Here is a 14,859-nt window from a genome sequence, read left to right as displayed (position 1 = left end):
AGACCACCCGATCCCGTTAGTCGCTTTTTACGACAAGCAGAATCGCCACTTACATGGCAAGCATGGGTTGCTGAAGACCTATTCTAACCCGGATCGTCACAGGTCTACTACATCACTCGTAAACACATGAGGCTGATATGTGGTTGTCGCCTTTCTCAAGCATGGGTTGCTGAAGACCTATTCCAACCCGATCTTCACGGGTATCTTCGTGTTAACAGTAAGGGATGCGTATAACAAGTCAAGGCTACAATAACGCTTTCAAAGCGTTAGATTGTGCATAGTCACCTTTTACGGCAAGCATGGGTTGCTGGAGACCTATTCCAACCCGGATCTTCACGGGTCGAGTGAGTGAGTGAATACTACTTAACGTTACGCGTATTCGCGGCAGTTAAACACTGACGATGATACACTAAACAAGCCACGCTGTAGTTACTTGAGTGAGTGTGTGAGTTGGTTTCACGCTGCTTTCAACATGATTCCAATTATTTCAGCTAAATGTGGAATGAAATCCTAGTTACTTGAGAATGTGTGTTTGCACTAATTCATAGGACACAAATAGGACAAAAAAACAGAAAATATATGCAATTATTCTTCTTTACAATTTGACATAGACGGAGTTGCGTCCCTTATTCGTGCCAGAATCTGCTGATGGGTTTGAATCCCCGTACGCCTATTCTGAATCTTGGTCTGTGTTCAACATTAGCGTTCTTGAGGATTTAACACAAATGGTAAACGTGGAAGTCAAAAGAGATATTCCAACCCTAGCCGCGTCGCGATTATGTTTCTCGGTGTGTCAGCACCATACCCATGCTCGTGGGTTTCACCAAAGTGGTAAACGACTGAGACATGCATCACTTCGGGTCTTTCCTCCCACAATAAGTTGACATGCTGTGATATACCTGTAATACCGTTAAAAGCGTCATCAAACCCAACTCACTCACTCCTAACCTTAGAATCAAAGGCCCAAAACAGTTACCTGTAGCGTGTTTCTCGCTTCCCGGCTAACTCTTACCTGGATCTCCCGACCTTACAAATTATTTTGTTTTTCTCGATGCGCCATAGCGTTTATCACCAAGCTCGTAGTGTCCGTTAGACTAACATATAGTCTCTGAAATGAACATATCATACAGAAAAAAACAGTTGTTCAGTTATCTTAATAAAAATCTAATAAAAAGGGAGCCCAGTGATTCTCTTCATTTTCAGAGACCCTGATACTGCAGTAATCTAGACTTGCCAAACATTATAGACTTGCATGGGCTGTAGTTGATATAAATGTATCAGGGTCTGTAAGACAGACTAAGTGTCCGTGTTTTATGCCACAAGCGGAATTTGTTGGGCTAAACTATACATTATCTTCATCTGCATTCCAAAGCAGGCTTTGACATACTGCACGTTTCCGTTTTAAAGAGAATTTAAAGTTTTTAAAAAACACAACGTTCCTTACTATTTTCGGACGGGCGGGAAAAGCTAACACATCTTAGTGGGTGGGGTGGTTAAGCATTCTCAAACAAAGAATGTTAAATATGAGGGTCGCTAGCCAACAAACGTTTATAAACCTCGTGTTGACACTTTGCACTTGCTGGTAAAAGTTATTCGTTGTGTCACAGCTGGTAATTCAGCCTAATGTATTTCTGATGGTCTGTCATAACTGTTTTGCAACAACGGAATCAAAATCTGCAACGCGGAGTGAAATCAATAATACAGCCCATCGAGTCTTATACAGTTACCGGTGAGCTTCAAGTCCGTGCAACAATCAGCAGAACTGATTTCAAGACTTCTACCCTCGTCACTGTGAAGTGCTCACCGCAGATACATATTTACAGTACAACATCCCGCGGGGTTACCGTCTCAGACAACGTCCACAGCACGCCATGCTTGGCTCTAAAAATGAGGATCGGATGGTCCAAATATGGATAACTCCCATACCTTAACACAGATTTACGACAGTCGTAGCGTTAAGGTTGTTTTGGACACTGGCATCCAGATCCCAAGCGAATCATGCTTGTCGTAAGAGGCAACTAAAACGAGGATCGGATGGTCACAATGTGTGATTTTTTAACATGCTGATTATTTGTAATCGCACACTGACGAGCAGGGCGTCGTTGTACAAAGCGATCTTAGCGCCAAGTTGATCGTAACTCCCATGACTTAACACAGATTTACGACAGTCGTAGCGTTAAGGTTGTTTTGTACAATGGCACCCAGTTCCCAGCGAATCATGCTTGTCGTAAGAGGTTACTAAAACGAGGATCGTATGGTCACAATGGGTTAACTCTCCAGATGATAACTTAGAGAACGCCGTGATTTCTCAGTACAACATTCCGTGACAGACCAGATCCCCAGCGAGTCATGCTTGTCGTAAGAGGCAACTGAAACGAGGATCGAATGGTCACAATGTGTAAATTGTTAACATGCTGATTGTTTGTCTTCGCACCCTGACGAGCAGGGCGCCGCTGCACAAAGCGATCTTAGCGCCAAGTTGATCGTAACTCCCATACCTTAACACATATTTACGACATTCGTAGCGTTAAGGTTGTTCTGTACAACGGAAACACGGATTGTTGCTCACGGTATCAACAACGAGTTGCCTGGCTCTAATTCGTTAATTGCCAAGAGGCCGCGATTCGTTCAGAAATGGTGCTGACTTGTAAATCAACATTTGTTCATTCTGTCACAGGATAAGATCATAAAGTTACCCTAAACCACAATTTTAAACCACCTTGATTATTAACGTTACGATGTACAATTCATCGAACATATTCGCATTCTAATTTAACCCATACAGAACCCCTCCACTCCTTTGTTATTTGATTCGACCGGAATTGTGCTCCCAGTATAAAGAAATTGCAAATTTCGACATTCCAAGTTCCGTCCTTGGATCCAGCCTTGTGCTGAGTGGTTGGGGACAAGGCTAGGAGTACTACGGGGGCTTATAGCTTGGCGTGTACAGGTAGGCGGGTGATCAGTTGTCAGCTTCTGTTTCTAGGCCAAGACTCGTGCGTGTGGGTGGGGACTTGCGAAACATCAACACTTCTCTAGGTTAGTGGGTCCTGTGTTTCTTACTTCACATGGCCTGAAAACATGACCCTGTCTCCATGTGTGTGGGTGAAAGGGCACACCTGAAATAACGCTGTCATAATCTACTAGATTCAGTTAAAGTATTGTTTAATTAATATAACCTGTGGCTTACCTGTCGTTGTCTTAACAAAACGAATCTATAACGAATTGCCAAGAGTCGGAACCCTGCATGGCTACCCGAAATATTCGATATATTAAATATGGTTGTCCATTACTCATTAATGAGATACACACAGAGAACCCTGTATAAACCGGATTGCTCGTAATGAGACCGTCTAATATGCGGGTCGTTCGTAATTAGAACCCTTTCTAAACCCAACTTCGTGTAATGATACGGGTTTCTGTCTAAACGGGTTGCCCATATTGAGAATCCTGTCTCAACAGGATTGTTCATAATGAAAACCCTGTCCAAACCGGGATTTTTATAATCCGAACCCTGTCCAAATCGGGCTTATTAATAATGCGCACCCTGTTCAAACCGGATTGTTCTGAATGCAAAACCTTTTCAAACATGGCTACCGCTAATGCGAAGCCTATCGAAGTCGGGTTGTTCTAATGACAACCCAGTTGAAACCGGATTCTTCCAAATACGAACCCTGTTCAAATCGGGCTGTTCCTAATGCGAAACTTGTCCAAATCGGGCCATTCCTAATGCGCACCCTGTCCAAACCGAATTTTACCGAAAATGAATCCTGTTTAAACCGGGCTCTTCCTAACCTGAAACCTTCCAAACTGGCCTCTTCCGAAATTAACAGTTTGATTGGCATTCTAGAAGTTGACGAGTAAACAAGAAAACATACAACTTCTGATATAGTGCTTTCGGTGACGTTTAAATGTAGATTCACTCCAGCTTGAGAACGGTGTAAGAATCTACATCCGTGATCCAGAAAGTTGTATATTTTTATTTATTTACTTACCTTTCGAAATTGAACTCTGTCCTAACCGGGCTATTTCTAATGCGAACCCTGCCTAGTTTGTCATATGTGTGTAAGGTTACTGAATATCAATCACTGACGCTAGTCCATACGGCTCAGTCTAAATTTGGAGCACCTGTGACTGGGCTATAAAACTGACCTGAATAAGGAGCAACGTCCTATGCCAGTGTTTGTTTGTTTGTTCTTTAAAGGTTCTTTGTCTGAACCAGACAATCCAGTGACAGACAAAAAGAGCATCAATCTACGCAATTGGGACACGATGACATGCATCAACCAAGCCAGCGAGCCTGACCACAGTTAGTCGACTCTTACGACAAGCATGGGTTGCTGAAGACGGTGCTGGAATAACTTGTAGTTGTGAGTGAGTTGGGTTTTAACGCCGGTTTTAACAGTATTCCAGTTATATCGCGGCGTGTCAGATTAATGTGGGAGGAAAGCCAGAAGTGATGCAGGTCTCAGACGTTTACCACTTCGGTGAAACCCACGAGCACGGGTATGGTGCTGACAAACCTAGAAACATAATCGGGGCGAACCGGGATTCGAACCCACAATCATAGGTTTCTGGCGTGCCCAAGGGACGCAACTCTGCACAGCGAATCACGGCGCCTTAGACGACTGGGCCACCCGTACCCCCAATAACTTGTAGTAAGCACTTTCACACACCCGTAACAATGACATACCAAGCTGGTATTTAACATGAATGTCCTGTCTAGAAGCTGGGCCAAGGAATCTATAAGATTATATTTTTATATAAATACTCCATATCCCGGCTGATATACTATCTTGACCACACATGTGTTACCACCAGGATCCTTCCATAGCTTAGCCCCAGGTCAGCGAGTAGTTCAATCACCGGGCATATAGACAAGGTCATACGAATATACAAAACATCGTCTTCCTTCATTCCACGGTCGTTGCACGTATTTCAAACATAACACACAAACAGGCAATGTGTTCACACTACAGTGGACCTGGTTAAACCGGACGATGCCGCCGTTCGCTATGAAACAGTCCGGATTAATGCATGTCCGGAATAACTGGTGACAGGGGGTTTAACATCACTTTCAAGATTATTGCACGTGCATGTTTTGCATTCGTGTGTGTGTGTGTGTGTGCGTTTGCCTGTATTATACGAACTAATGCCGGTTTTATAGTGCTAGCCCACTGAAGTACCATGCCGCAGATATAACATGAATAGATCACTCAGACACAGTATACTGACTCCGAGCAGGCAAGTCCTTGCCTTATCCCGTTATTGCCGAGCGCTAGGCAGGGTAACAACAAGTACCATCTTTTAGCGTCTTTTGGTATGACACGGCCGGGGATCGAACCCCTGACCTTCCGCTCTCCAGGCAGATGCTCTATCCACTAGACCACGGAGACGGTCGTGTCTGGAATAGCGTGCCACGGTAAATGCCCGGTCTAACGAAGTGTCACTGTATAAGACAGGTGCCTCTTTTGTCGTAAAACGTGGTTTTACGCAACCTTAAGAAAATGACGTCACTGCGGAGTCACAAGTGACGTAAGCCGCGTAGCTGACAAAGCGACGTAAGCTTTAAAACCGTAACCTAATACTCTGCAATAGATATAACAAGTTATGACTCTTTTTAAAAAAAAGAAAATGTTTCATGTATTATGATGTTATTGTTATTTGTTGTTTAACGCCGCACTCGGCAATATTTCAGCTAATATGACGGCGGTGTGTGAATAATCGAGTTTGGACCAGACAATCCAGTCATTGATATCAAGGGAATCGATCTACGCAATTGGGTAAAGATGACATGCGTCAACCAAGTCAGAGAGCCTGACCGCCGGATCCCGTTAGTCGCCTCTTACGACAAGCATAGTCACCGTTTACGGCAAGCATGGGTTGCTGAAGACTTATTCTACCCCGGATCTTCAGGGCATATGTTTTATGAAGATAAATATCATGGCACTAGTGTGAATAAAACATACAGTTATCAGAGATGAAATACATGGGTAAATATATTAAAAAAAACGCTTTCATTGACAACATTTGTTAATCCGTAAATGGATTAAGAGTATCAAAATGATTTAGAAACAAAATTGTCACCCATATAAATCTACTCATATTTTAACATCATGCGCTGTAGGGAGGTTCCGGGAATACGGTTGTATAATGGGCAGGAGATGTTTTTCCTGAATAAACATATCTGTCTGTTTGACTGACATTGCTTTTCCATATTTTCGAGTTTTTTTAATCTTGTTTTATACACAGCGTACGGGAAAGGGAATAGCTGATCGAGGAGCGTCATTAAAGAGCCATTTAGGCTTATCTGTGAAACAAATAAACTAAATCAATCATCATCACCATAAATTTGCAAACTTATTTCACAGCCTCTCGAGGATGTGAGCATGTACAACAGAGAATAAAACAGCAGTGAGCAACACGGAGGTAATTAGCCCTGACGCTGAAACCCAAAGGCAGGGATGTACATATCCCAGCGTGCACAGTTAATGAGAAGGAATACTGCAAGTTTAAACTTGAATAACACACAACATAGAGCCTACGTTGGTACATCCTGATTGCTTGTGAGACAGCGAACACTTAAAATAGCACCAAGCAAAGTTGATTTTTTTCCGTAACTCGAGCTGCGAAGTGGAAAATAAAGTCGAGGAATTTTACCAAGTCATTTGACAGAAAGATACACGTGTGCCAAGACAGCTCCACCTAGCGGGAACGTTGCGAAGCCCAAGGCCATGTTATTCAGGAATGCGGTTGGGAATGACGTTCAAATTTAATTACGATTTCTGAGCGACATCCTTAACGGACTGTATCCGACTTAGCCTCGTTCTCTATCAATATTAAATGGTGTCTGACTGGGATATTGCAGTGAGCTCCAGATAACAGGCTACTGATTCCTATGATTGACGTAACACGACAGTGGTGAGGTGACATGGGGTTTAACGTCGCGTCCAAGATTATTGCACTAATATAGCGACGTGCATGCATGCGTGTGTGTGTGTGTGTGTGTGTGTGTGGCTGCTTGTAGTAGTCCAGACTAATGCTGATTTATAGTGTTAGCACACTGAGATATCATGCCTCAGTTTAACATGACTGCCCCACTCAGACACATTATACTGACTCCGAGCCGACCAGTCCTTGTTTTAGCCCCTAAATGCAGAGCGCCAGACAGGGTAACAACAAGTACCATCTTTTAACGTCTTTAAGTATGACACGGGCAGGGTTTGAACCCCGGATCTTCCGCTCTCCGGTAGGACGCTCTACCACTAGACCACGGAGGCGGTCAACAAGACAGTGAGAGTACCAGGATGACCGCATCACTGCCATGGACAAGTCGGTAGCAAAACGCAAACGTACATGTACGCTGCTGCTTATTTGCGTTGTCAATATATAAGAGGTCCTTCGTGTGAGTACTGGGGGTTTCAAGGTTTTAGATGTTGCAATTTGCTGTGAAGAGTTGCGCCCCTTACCCGTGCAGGGATCCGCTGGTTGCGGATTCGAATCCCGATAAGGCTGCAGAAAGCCCACTGAACTTGGCCCTTTATTACAATGACCAGCATCACTTCGGACGACCCTCCCACATAAAGCTGACACACCGCGATGTGACAACTTAAAAACTGTTTGTTAACATTGTTTTGAGGTCAGATTCAGTTATAGGGATTTTCAACATTATTAAAAAGAGTTGTCCCCGGAAATTCTTGAAAAAATAATAATGCTTGTTGGGAAATAAGAAATTGTCAGCCACATAAATTACACTGTTGCAATGTGGCTTTTAGAAAAACGAACATGAAATGGCCCTAACATTACATTTATGCCACGGGTTGCCCAGTCGTCTAAGGCGCCGCGATTCGCTGTGCAGAGTTGCGTCCCTTGCGCACGCCAGAAACCTATGTTTGTGGGTTCGAATCCCGGTTCGCCCCGATCATGTTTCTAGGTTTGTCAGCACCATGATGGGCTTTCCTCCCACATTAGCTGACACGCCGTGATATAACTGGAATTCTGTTAAACTCAACTCACTCACTCACTAAAACACGGAGTCAGTATACTGTGTCTGAGTGGGGTATTCATGTTAAATTGAGGCATGGTATCTCAGTGGGCTAGCACTATAAAATCGACATTAGACCGGCCTAGTACAATCACACACACACACACACACACACACACACACACACACACACACACCTATGATTGTGGGTCCGAATCCCGGTTCGCCCCGATTATGTTTCTAGGTTTGTCAGCACCATACCCGTGCTCGTGGGTTTCACCGAAGTGGTAAACGTCTGAGACCTGCATCACTTCAAGCTTTCCTCCCACATTAAGCTGACACGCCGCGATATAACTGGAATACCGCTCAAAGCGGCGTTAAACCCAACTCAATCACTCACACCATGGCCCAAAAGGTTTCCGTCGTAACGTTCCTCGACCACGTTATACACGTGTGGTAAATGTCAAAGGTGGACCGCGGCATGGACCTGATCTGTGCACCCTTATAATAACATGCTTTCGTCCTCACGATGCGATCAGGCGGTGGGAAAAATATCGCAGATGGGAGAATGTGGAATTGCAGGATGTTTATCAAACGAGCTTTTCTCACGTGCGCACGGACGCGATAGGGATCATTGACACGCCATGCACAGTAACCTATCATTATAAACTGTGAGTCGGGTGGAGAACTGACGAAGATATGTCAAGTGCTGGTATTAGAGTATATGATGCAATCTTATCTCAGATCGTGTTTCGAGACGAATTACCTGAGGAAACCTTTATAATGACATGTTTCCTCCGTAAGCATATGCTTTGAGTAAGAGAATGTAGACAATGGTGGTCGGGGGTAAATCATGTTGCATTAAGCATGCTATTGCTGGCATTTCTATATAACACTGATACTCGTGCTGAAGTAATAATGTGCCGGATTTGGGGCGAGGTACACTGACATTTAGTCCCAAAATAAAGCTATCTTATTTCAAAATAAATATCTACAAAATAAAATATAAAATCCAAATCGAGTCCAGAAAAATCCTTAATTCAGGCTGACGCAATCTAGACTTGCCAAATCATTCTTGACTTGAGTTGGACTTTTTTTCTCTAGGGTCTGGGAGACAGATCAGGGGCGAGGTGTCGGGCAATGATTTTAGTAGGGACAGAGGGGGGGGGGGGGGGGGGGTTCTTCAATAAGCGTAGTTCCACAGCAACAAATAACTGTCACCCCTGACTTCGGTCACCGGTTAGCCTGTTATGGCCTCGAGTGTTACAGGCCGTCGCGAAATACTTGGAATAGTGTTGATTTCGGTGTAAAACAATATTCACCTCAAAGAAGAACATAATATTAATAGAACTTGGGTGTCCATTTCAGAGTGAGTGAACGAATGTTGTTTTACGACGTGATCCCTAAGATGATGAAATCTAGACCTGGAAAACCAGTGATTGAGTCTACAAAGGCGCTGTGAATGAATCATCAGAGAACGGTTTGTTTTGTTTGTTTGTTGTTTAACGCCGCACTCTGTAACGGCTGTCTGTAAAGACTGGAGTCTGAACCAGACAATCCAGTGATTGACATCATGAGCATCGATCTACGCAACTGGGATACGATGACATGTATCAACCAAGTCAGCGAGCCTGACCACCCGATCCCGTTAGTCGCTTTTTTTACGACAAGCATAGTCGCCTTTTCACGGCAATCAAAGAACGGTGTATCGCAACAGAATGTGCCACTGTGTCGTGTAAGGTGGTATGCATGCACCAGATTAAGAAACGTGTTATGAAAATAAATTCTAATATTCTATCTTATGTCGATTTACTGATATAATTAACTCAACTGTTTCAAAAGATGTATATAGTGCTGTTTGGTATCGCAACATTATCAACTGCAAAAGAAACGTATCATGTAAATATCGTGGCCTTAGGTTTTACATACGTATCGTGGCCTTAACGTTTAGATACGTATAATATCGTGTATCGTATCGTGGTCTTAATTTTATATACGTATCGTATCGTGACCTTAATGTTATGATGCGTATCATATCGTGTATCGTATCTTTAATACGTATCGTGTCGTGGCCTTAACGTTTAGATACGTATAATATCGTGTATCGTAACTTTAATACGTATCGTGGATGGCATCGACGTTTTTGAAATCAGATACTTATCGTATCTCGGCAGTCTAGTTACGTATGTCATCGTGTATTCTATTGCGGTCTCACTAATAACACACGTAGCGTGTCGTGGCACTGACGGATACGTACCGATTGTGTATAGTAGTGCCGCTTACTAACTTGATACATATCGTGTATCATATCGAGGCCCGATCTCATTAAAATCAGATCTTTTTCTCCGACACGACACCTCTCTGCGCTAAGATCTGAAGACACCTCCACAGAAGGTCGGAGGGTCGGGTAGACTAGTGGTTTAAGCTTTCGCTCGGCACGCCGAAGACCCGGGTTCGATTCCCGACATTGGTACAATGTGTAAAGCCCATTTCTGGTGTCCCACGCTGCAATATTGCTAAAAGCGGCGTAAAACCATACTCACTCACTCACTACACAAAAGGTCGCTCCGGGTGAACACTGATCGAACCTTGACCGCTTACGCCAAAAGAAAGCTCCGTTTCGATTTATTCAAATGAAAACACACATAGAATATTCCTTCGATGATACTCCTCTGAGGCGTAGAAACCATAGAGCTCAGACACAACAGGATGTATGAAATATCCCCAATATAATAGCACTGCTTTACATTCGGAACTTGTCGTTTTTGTTCGTTTTCGCGATACAGAAATCAGATATACTGGTTTGAATGCTTCGCCCACTCGTACCGAGAATTTAGAAGCCTCGACGCTGATTAGAAAGTTCACCTATGTGAGGTCATTACGCAGAGAGGTGTCGTATTGGTGTAAAATGATTTAATGGGATAGGTCTCAGCGTTACTATCAAGATCCGTATCGTGCCGCGACCTGGCTAACTTGATAATACACTTATATACCTTGAAGTACAGTCACACCGGGAAAAGGGCGGTGGGTTAGCCCAGTGGTTAAAGCGATCGCTCGTCACGCCGAAGGCCCGGGTTCGATTCCCCACATGGCTACAATAGGTGAAGCCCATTTCTGGTAACCCTCTCCGTGATATTGCTGGAATATTGCTAAAAGCGGCGTAAAACCATATTCGCTCACAACCGGAAAAAGGACACTATAAACTAATGTGCGCTAGACTGGCTTCCTTGTGTTAACCACTGCGCTACCTATGTATGTCACGTTGAACACTGCAGCGAGGGAAACTGGCGACGTGACCCAGTTACCATCAGTAGACTTACATTCGTCTTAATCTAATTTAGAGATCGTATGAACTGTGGGATGTGGAAATATACAGGGAGGCCTTGATGGCACGAGTTTGTACATCCCATCTGTCATCGCCGAGCAGTATTTCCGACATATGAGCTTGTACTAACGTGATCTGTAGCAAAGGATTAAAACCTGTCCACGAGAGTTTGTCAAGGTCATGTGTTGTTAAAAAACAATTTAATCCCGAGTTTCTGTATGTTCATATGTACCGGCACTGTCAGATAAATTAAACAAATGTACATGATTTGTTGTTAATAATATAAAATGTTTCAATGGAAATCTATTAACAGAAATTACAGGTCGTTGCTTCGATCAGGCTCAAATGAATAATTTTGAGAAGTTTTGTTTGTTGTTTAACGCCTCACTCAGTAATATTCCAGCTGTATTACGGAGGTTTTAAAATAATCGAGACTGGACCAGACAATCCTGTGATCGATATTGTGAGCAACGATCACCGCCGTCGGGGTACGATGACACGCAATAAACCAAATCACCGAGCCTGACCATCCGATCAATCTGGTCGCCTCTAACGGACAGCATGGGTTGCTGGGGACCTATTCTACCCCGGAATCGCATGAGGGTTTTGACAGGTTTCTGATTTGAAAAACTCGAATAAGCCATGTCAGAGCAGCCAAGTCTTGTTGTGCATTGTGCTTATACGGAGAAACATAATCGTATATAATAGACCTATCGGGAAGCACATGAAACGTTCGCCTGTAGTTGAATCTATGTTGCGGTGGTACTATCGTCAGCCGACAGAGGATTAGCCTTGCTCCAAGGCTGTACTGAAAGATAAATCCATGGATGTGTAGTAAATTTCTCCTCCTAATAGGCAAGTCTAGATATGTGCACTCCGGTCTCTTTTAGGGATAACCTGTTCTTATTATTTACATAATTAAAAAATGATGATTAAAAGTAATAATTATTGTCTTAGAGACTTATGCAAGTCTAAGTGAAGATATTTATAGGCAAGTAGACCACGGTCGCTTTTCGCGTTGAACGCTTTATGTCGTTATTCGCTGTATTTAACTCGGTGGTCCTTGAACCGGGTATGTCAAATTCCGGTAGACGATGGTTTGATGGGTGTGTCTGTGACAAAATGTTTAAACATTTATAACAAGGATGTAGTAATTACAACAGGTGTGTCAAATATCCGATTTACGTGTGAAAGTTGACAGTGTGTATTGTCACCGTTGAGATACATGTTTCCAACATGACGTCATATTGTGATAAAAAGCGCGTGTTAACAGAGCTGCCTTGTGAATCTTGTTTACATAAAGCTGCTGTGAAATATACATTATGTACTCAAAATTTCCTCCAAATTTCGGCACAGTTCAAAGGCTTATACGAGTTTATCGTGTACGAGAATGTAACGGTAGTTAAAAAATCGGGGTACGTGACTTCCGGCCGTGCCCCTAACTCAATAAGCAGTCGTCCAAATCTTGACATTTACAACCATCTTGAGGACGTACTGATGAAATGCGGATGTGAACAAAAAACTATCTATAACAATGCGCTGTTTCCCATGGCCGTTTATGCGCACATTAGCCAAGACGGGAAGTGAATACTTTACACATGACGGGTGTCAATGGGGAGTGAAACGCTGTCTACAGAGTTAAAACAAGTGTCAAGTTTAAAATTTAAAAGATTTTTAAGCAGGGAGCGTTAACCAGTTTCGTTTGAAGAGTGACTTTTGGTATTTAAATGCAATGTAGCTCAATGAATCAGCACACGTTTGACCTCAAGTTTTATGATGATGATGAGGAGGGTGTGAATGATCAAGAGAACTTAATTGTAATGGTAATAATATTCATTATCTTTAATTCTATTTATGATTTATACTTATCATAATCAACATTATTATTTAACTATAATTATCATGTATTGTCTCATAAGACATGTAATGTAACTATATGAAAATAAATATCACATTTGGGAATCACAGACATGCCAAACACATCAAACCACAAAATTGGACCAAATTCAACATACACGCTTCTAAGTCGCCAAGAGGCAAACCTGTTTAAGAAGAGATAGAAAAGGCTGAACTTGGAAAAAGCCGTTTTCATTGATAAATGTCCTTCCGTGTAGTGCTGCGTCAATAATACTCAGGGAATGATATATTCATAATGATCATATTCATAAACAGGGAAATGATCTGATATGACGCCAATAGATTTAAAAAATGACATTGAGACACCAACATTCGTAACGTAACACAATGGTAAAGATAAACAAAAATCAGAGAAACAAAGGATATATGACAACACAAGCACGTGCGACTTACCCGCGTGGTTGTCAAAGACGGATGGTACGTGCTGTGTGGGGTAGCGATTTGTTGCATACCCCAATAACATGCTCGTCTTGCCTATGGAATCATCTCCAACAACAACACATTTAATCCTTTTCTCGTTCCTCGCCTCTAGCACCATTTTAATCGTGCTCCGAGCACCTGGTTTTGTCGTCTGTCATAGGCTAGCTCGCCACACTCCACAACAATGTCGCTGCTAGCGAGAGACTTATTTAATATACAGGCCTGGCTGTCGTCACGGTGCGCGAGGAAATCCCCTTCCGTCGGTCTCGTGCTAAATTTAGCTGACGACACATCAGAGTGACTGTCATCACGCACGACTGTCCTTCCCGCCTTCTGTACCCAGTGTCGTCTGCTCGTTGTCGTCTGCTTGCGACTCCTGCCTGACACACCCAGTGACCGCGCGAGTTGTTGAACCTGCCTTGAACTATCTCAGCTCGTGGCTCTCCTTCCTACCAGAACAAGAGATCCGTGATGCGCTAATGCAAAATGAGGCTCTAGAAAGATGGGTCAGCTTCCAGTCGAAATCATTCTTTCAAACGAGGCATCAAGATCCGCGAATGCAACTAAAATAGATCGACGTATCAATTTACATATTTACCATATGGCTCGACATCCTTGAAATGAACTCAAAATAAGAAGGAGTATATAGTGGAGCAGGCGTTTGAATAAATTTGGCAATCATGATGTTTATATTACCCCTCGACATACCTAAAGGAGAGCACGCAATTTCGAGCGCTCTTGCATATGGTAACGTGAGGATTTTAAGGTGCCTTATCAGTGTTGGTTGAGAGAGGGGCCTTCCTCATTTCGGAAAGACATGTTTAGAAAAGCACATCTCGCTTTCAAACAACATGAGTATAAATAGACGGGAGAGATATGTTTCAGCTATCAAGCCTTGAACGCATTAAGCTGTGATACGTGTGATAGCATTATTTTGAGGAAAATTCGATATTGATAATGTGTCTTAGTAAAAACTATTCCAGCTCCGCGATACATTATTTTCTAAGCGTTTAGTATTCAGCCACATTTACCACAATTTGTCTCGTGCAGTCTCAAAAATAGCTTTGTACATTATGTCGGTCAACGGTTTTACTGATAATGGCACGGTTTGTACCGATGCCAAAAAAAACTGAGTAGCACAGATATATTTGCATCAATAACAGATTACCCTGAAGGGTTGGTAGTTTCATCGTTTCAAATAACGGATGAGTTT

The 14,859-nt window shown here is 42.9% G+C and overlaps 1 protein-coding gene across 1 annotated transcript in view; it reads right to left on the bottom strand.

The window, feature by feature from the left end:
• The window catches only part of LOC124152446 (cdc42 homolog), a 28,137-nt gene extending 13,917 nt beyond the window's left edge, over positions 1-14,220 (bottom strand). Inside the window, exon 1 of the mRNA XM_046525382.2 lies at positions 13,620-14,220. Within this exon, the coding sequence (XP_046381338.1) occupies positions 13,620-13,764 (145 nt within the window). The 5' untranslated portion in view covers positions 13,765-14,220. The remainder of the gene's footprint in view (positions 1-13,619) is intronic.
• Positions 14,221-14,859: the final 639 nt, after the last annotated feature.

Source organism: Haliotis rufescens, unplaced genomic scaffold (genome assembly GCF_023055435.1).
Source record: "Haliotis rufescens isolate VD_foot unplaced genomic scaffold, xgHalRufe1.0.p SCAF_74, whole genome shotgun sequence".
In the NCBI taxonomy this organism is placed as follows: Eukaryota; Metazoa; Mollusca; class Gastropoda; order Lepetellida; family Haliotidae; genus Haliotis; species Haliotis rufescens.
Note: the sequence above shows the minus strand (reverse complement) of the source record. Positions and strands in the feature narration are given on the sequence as shown.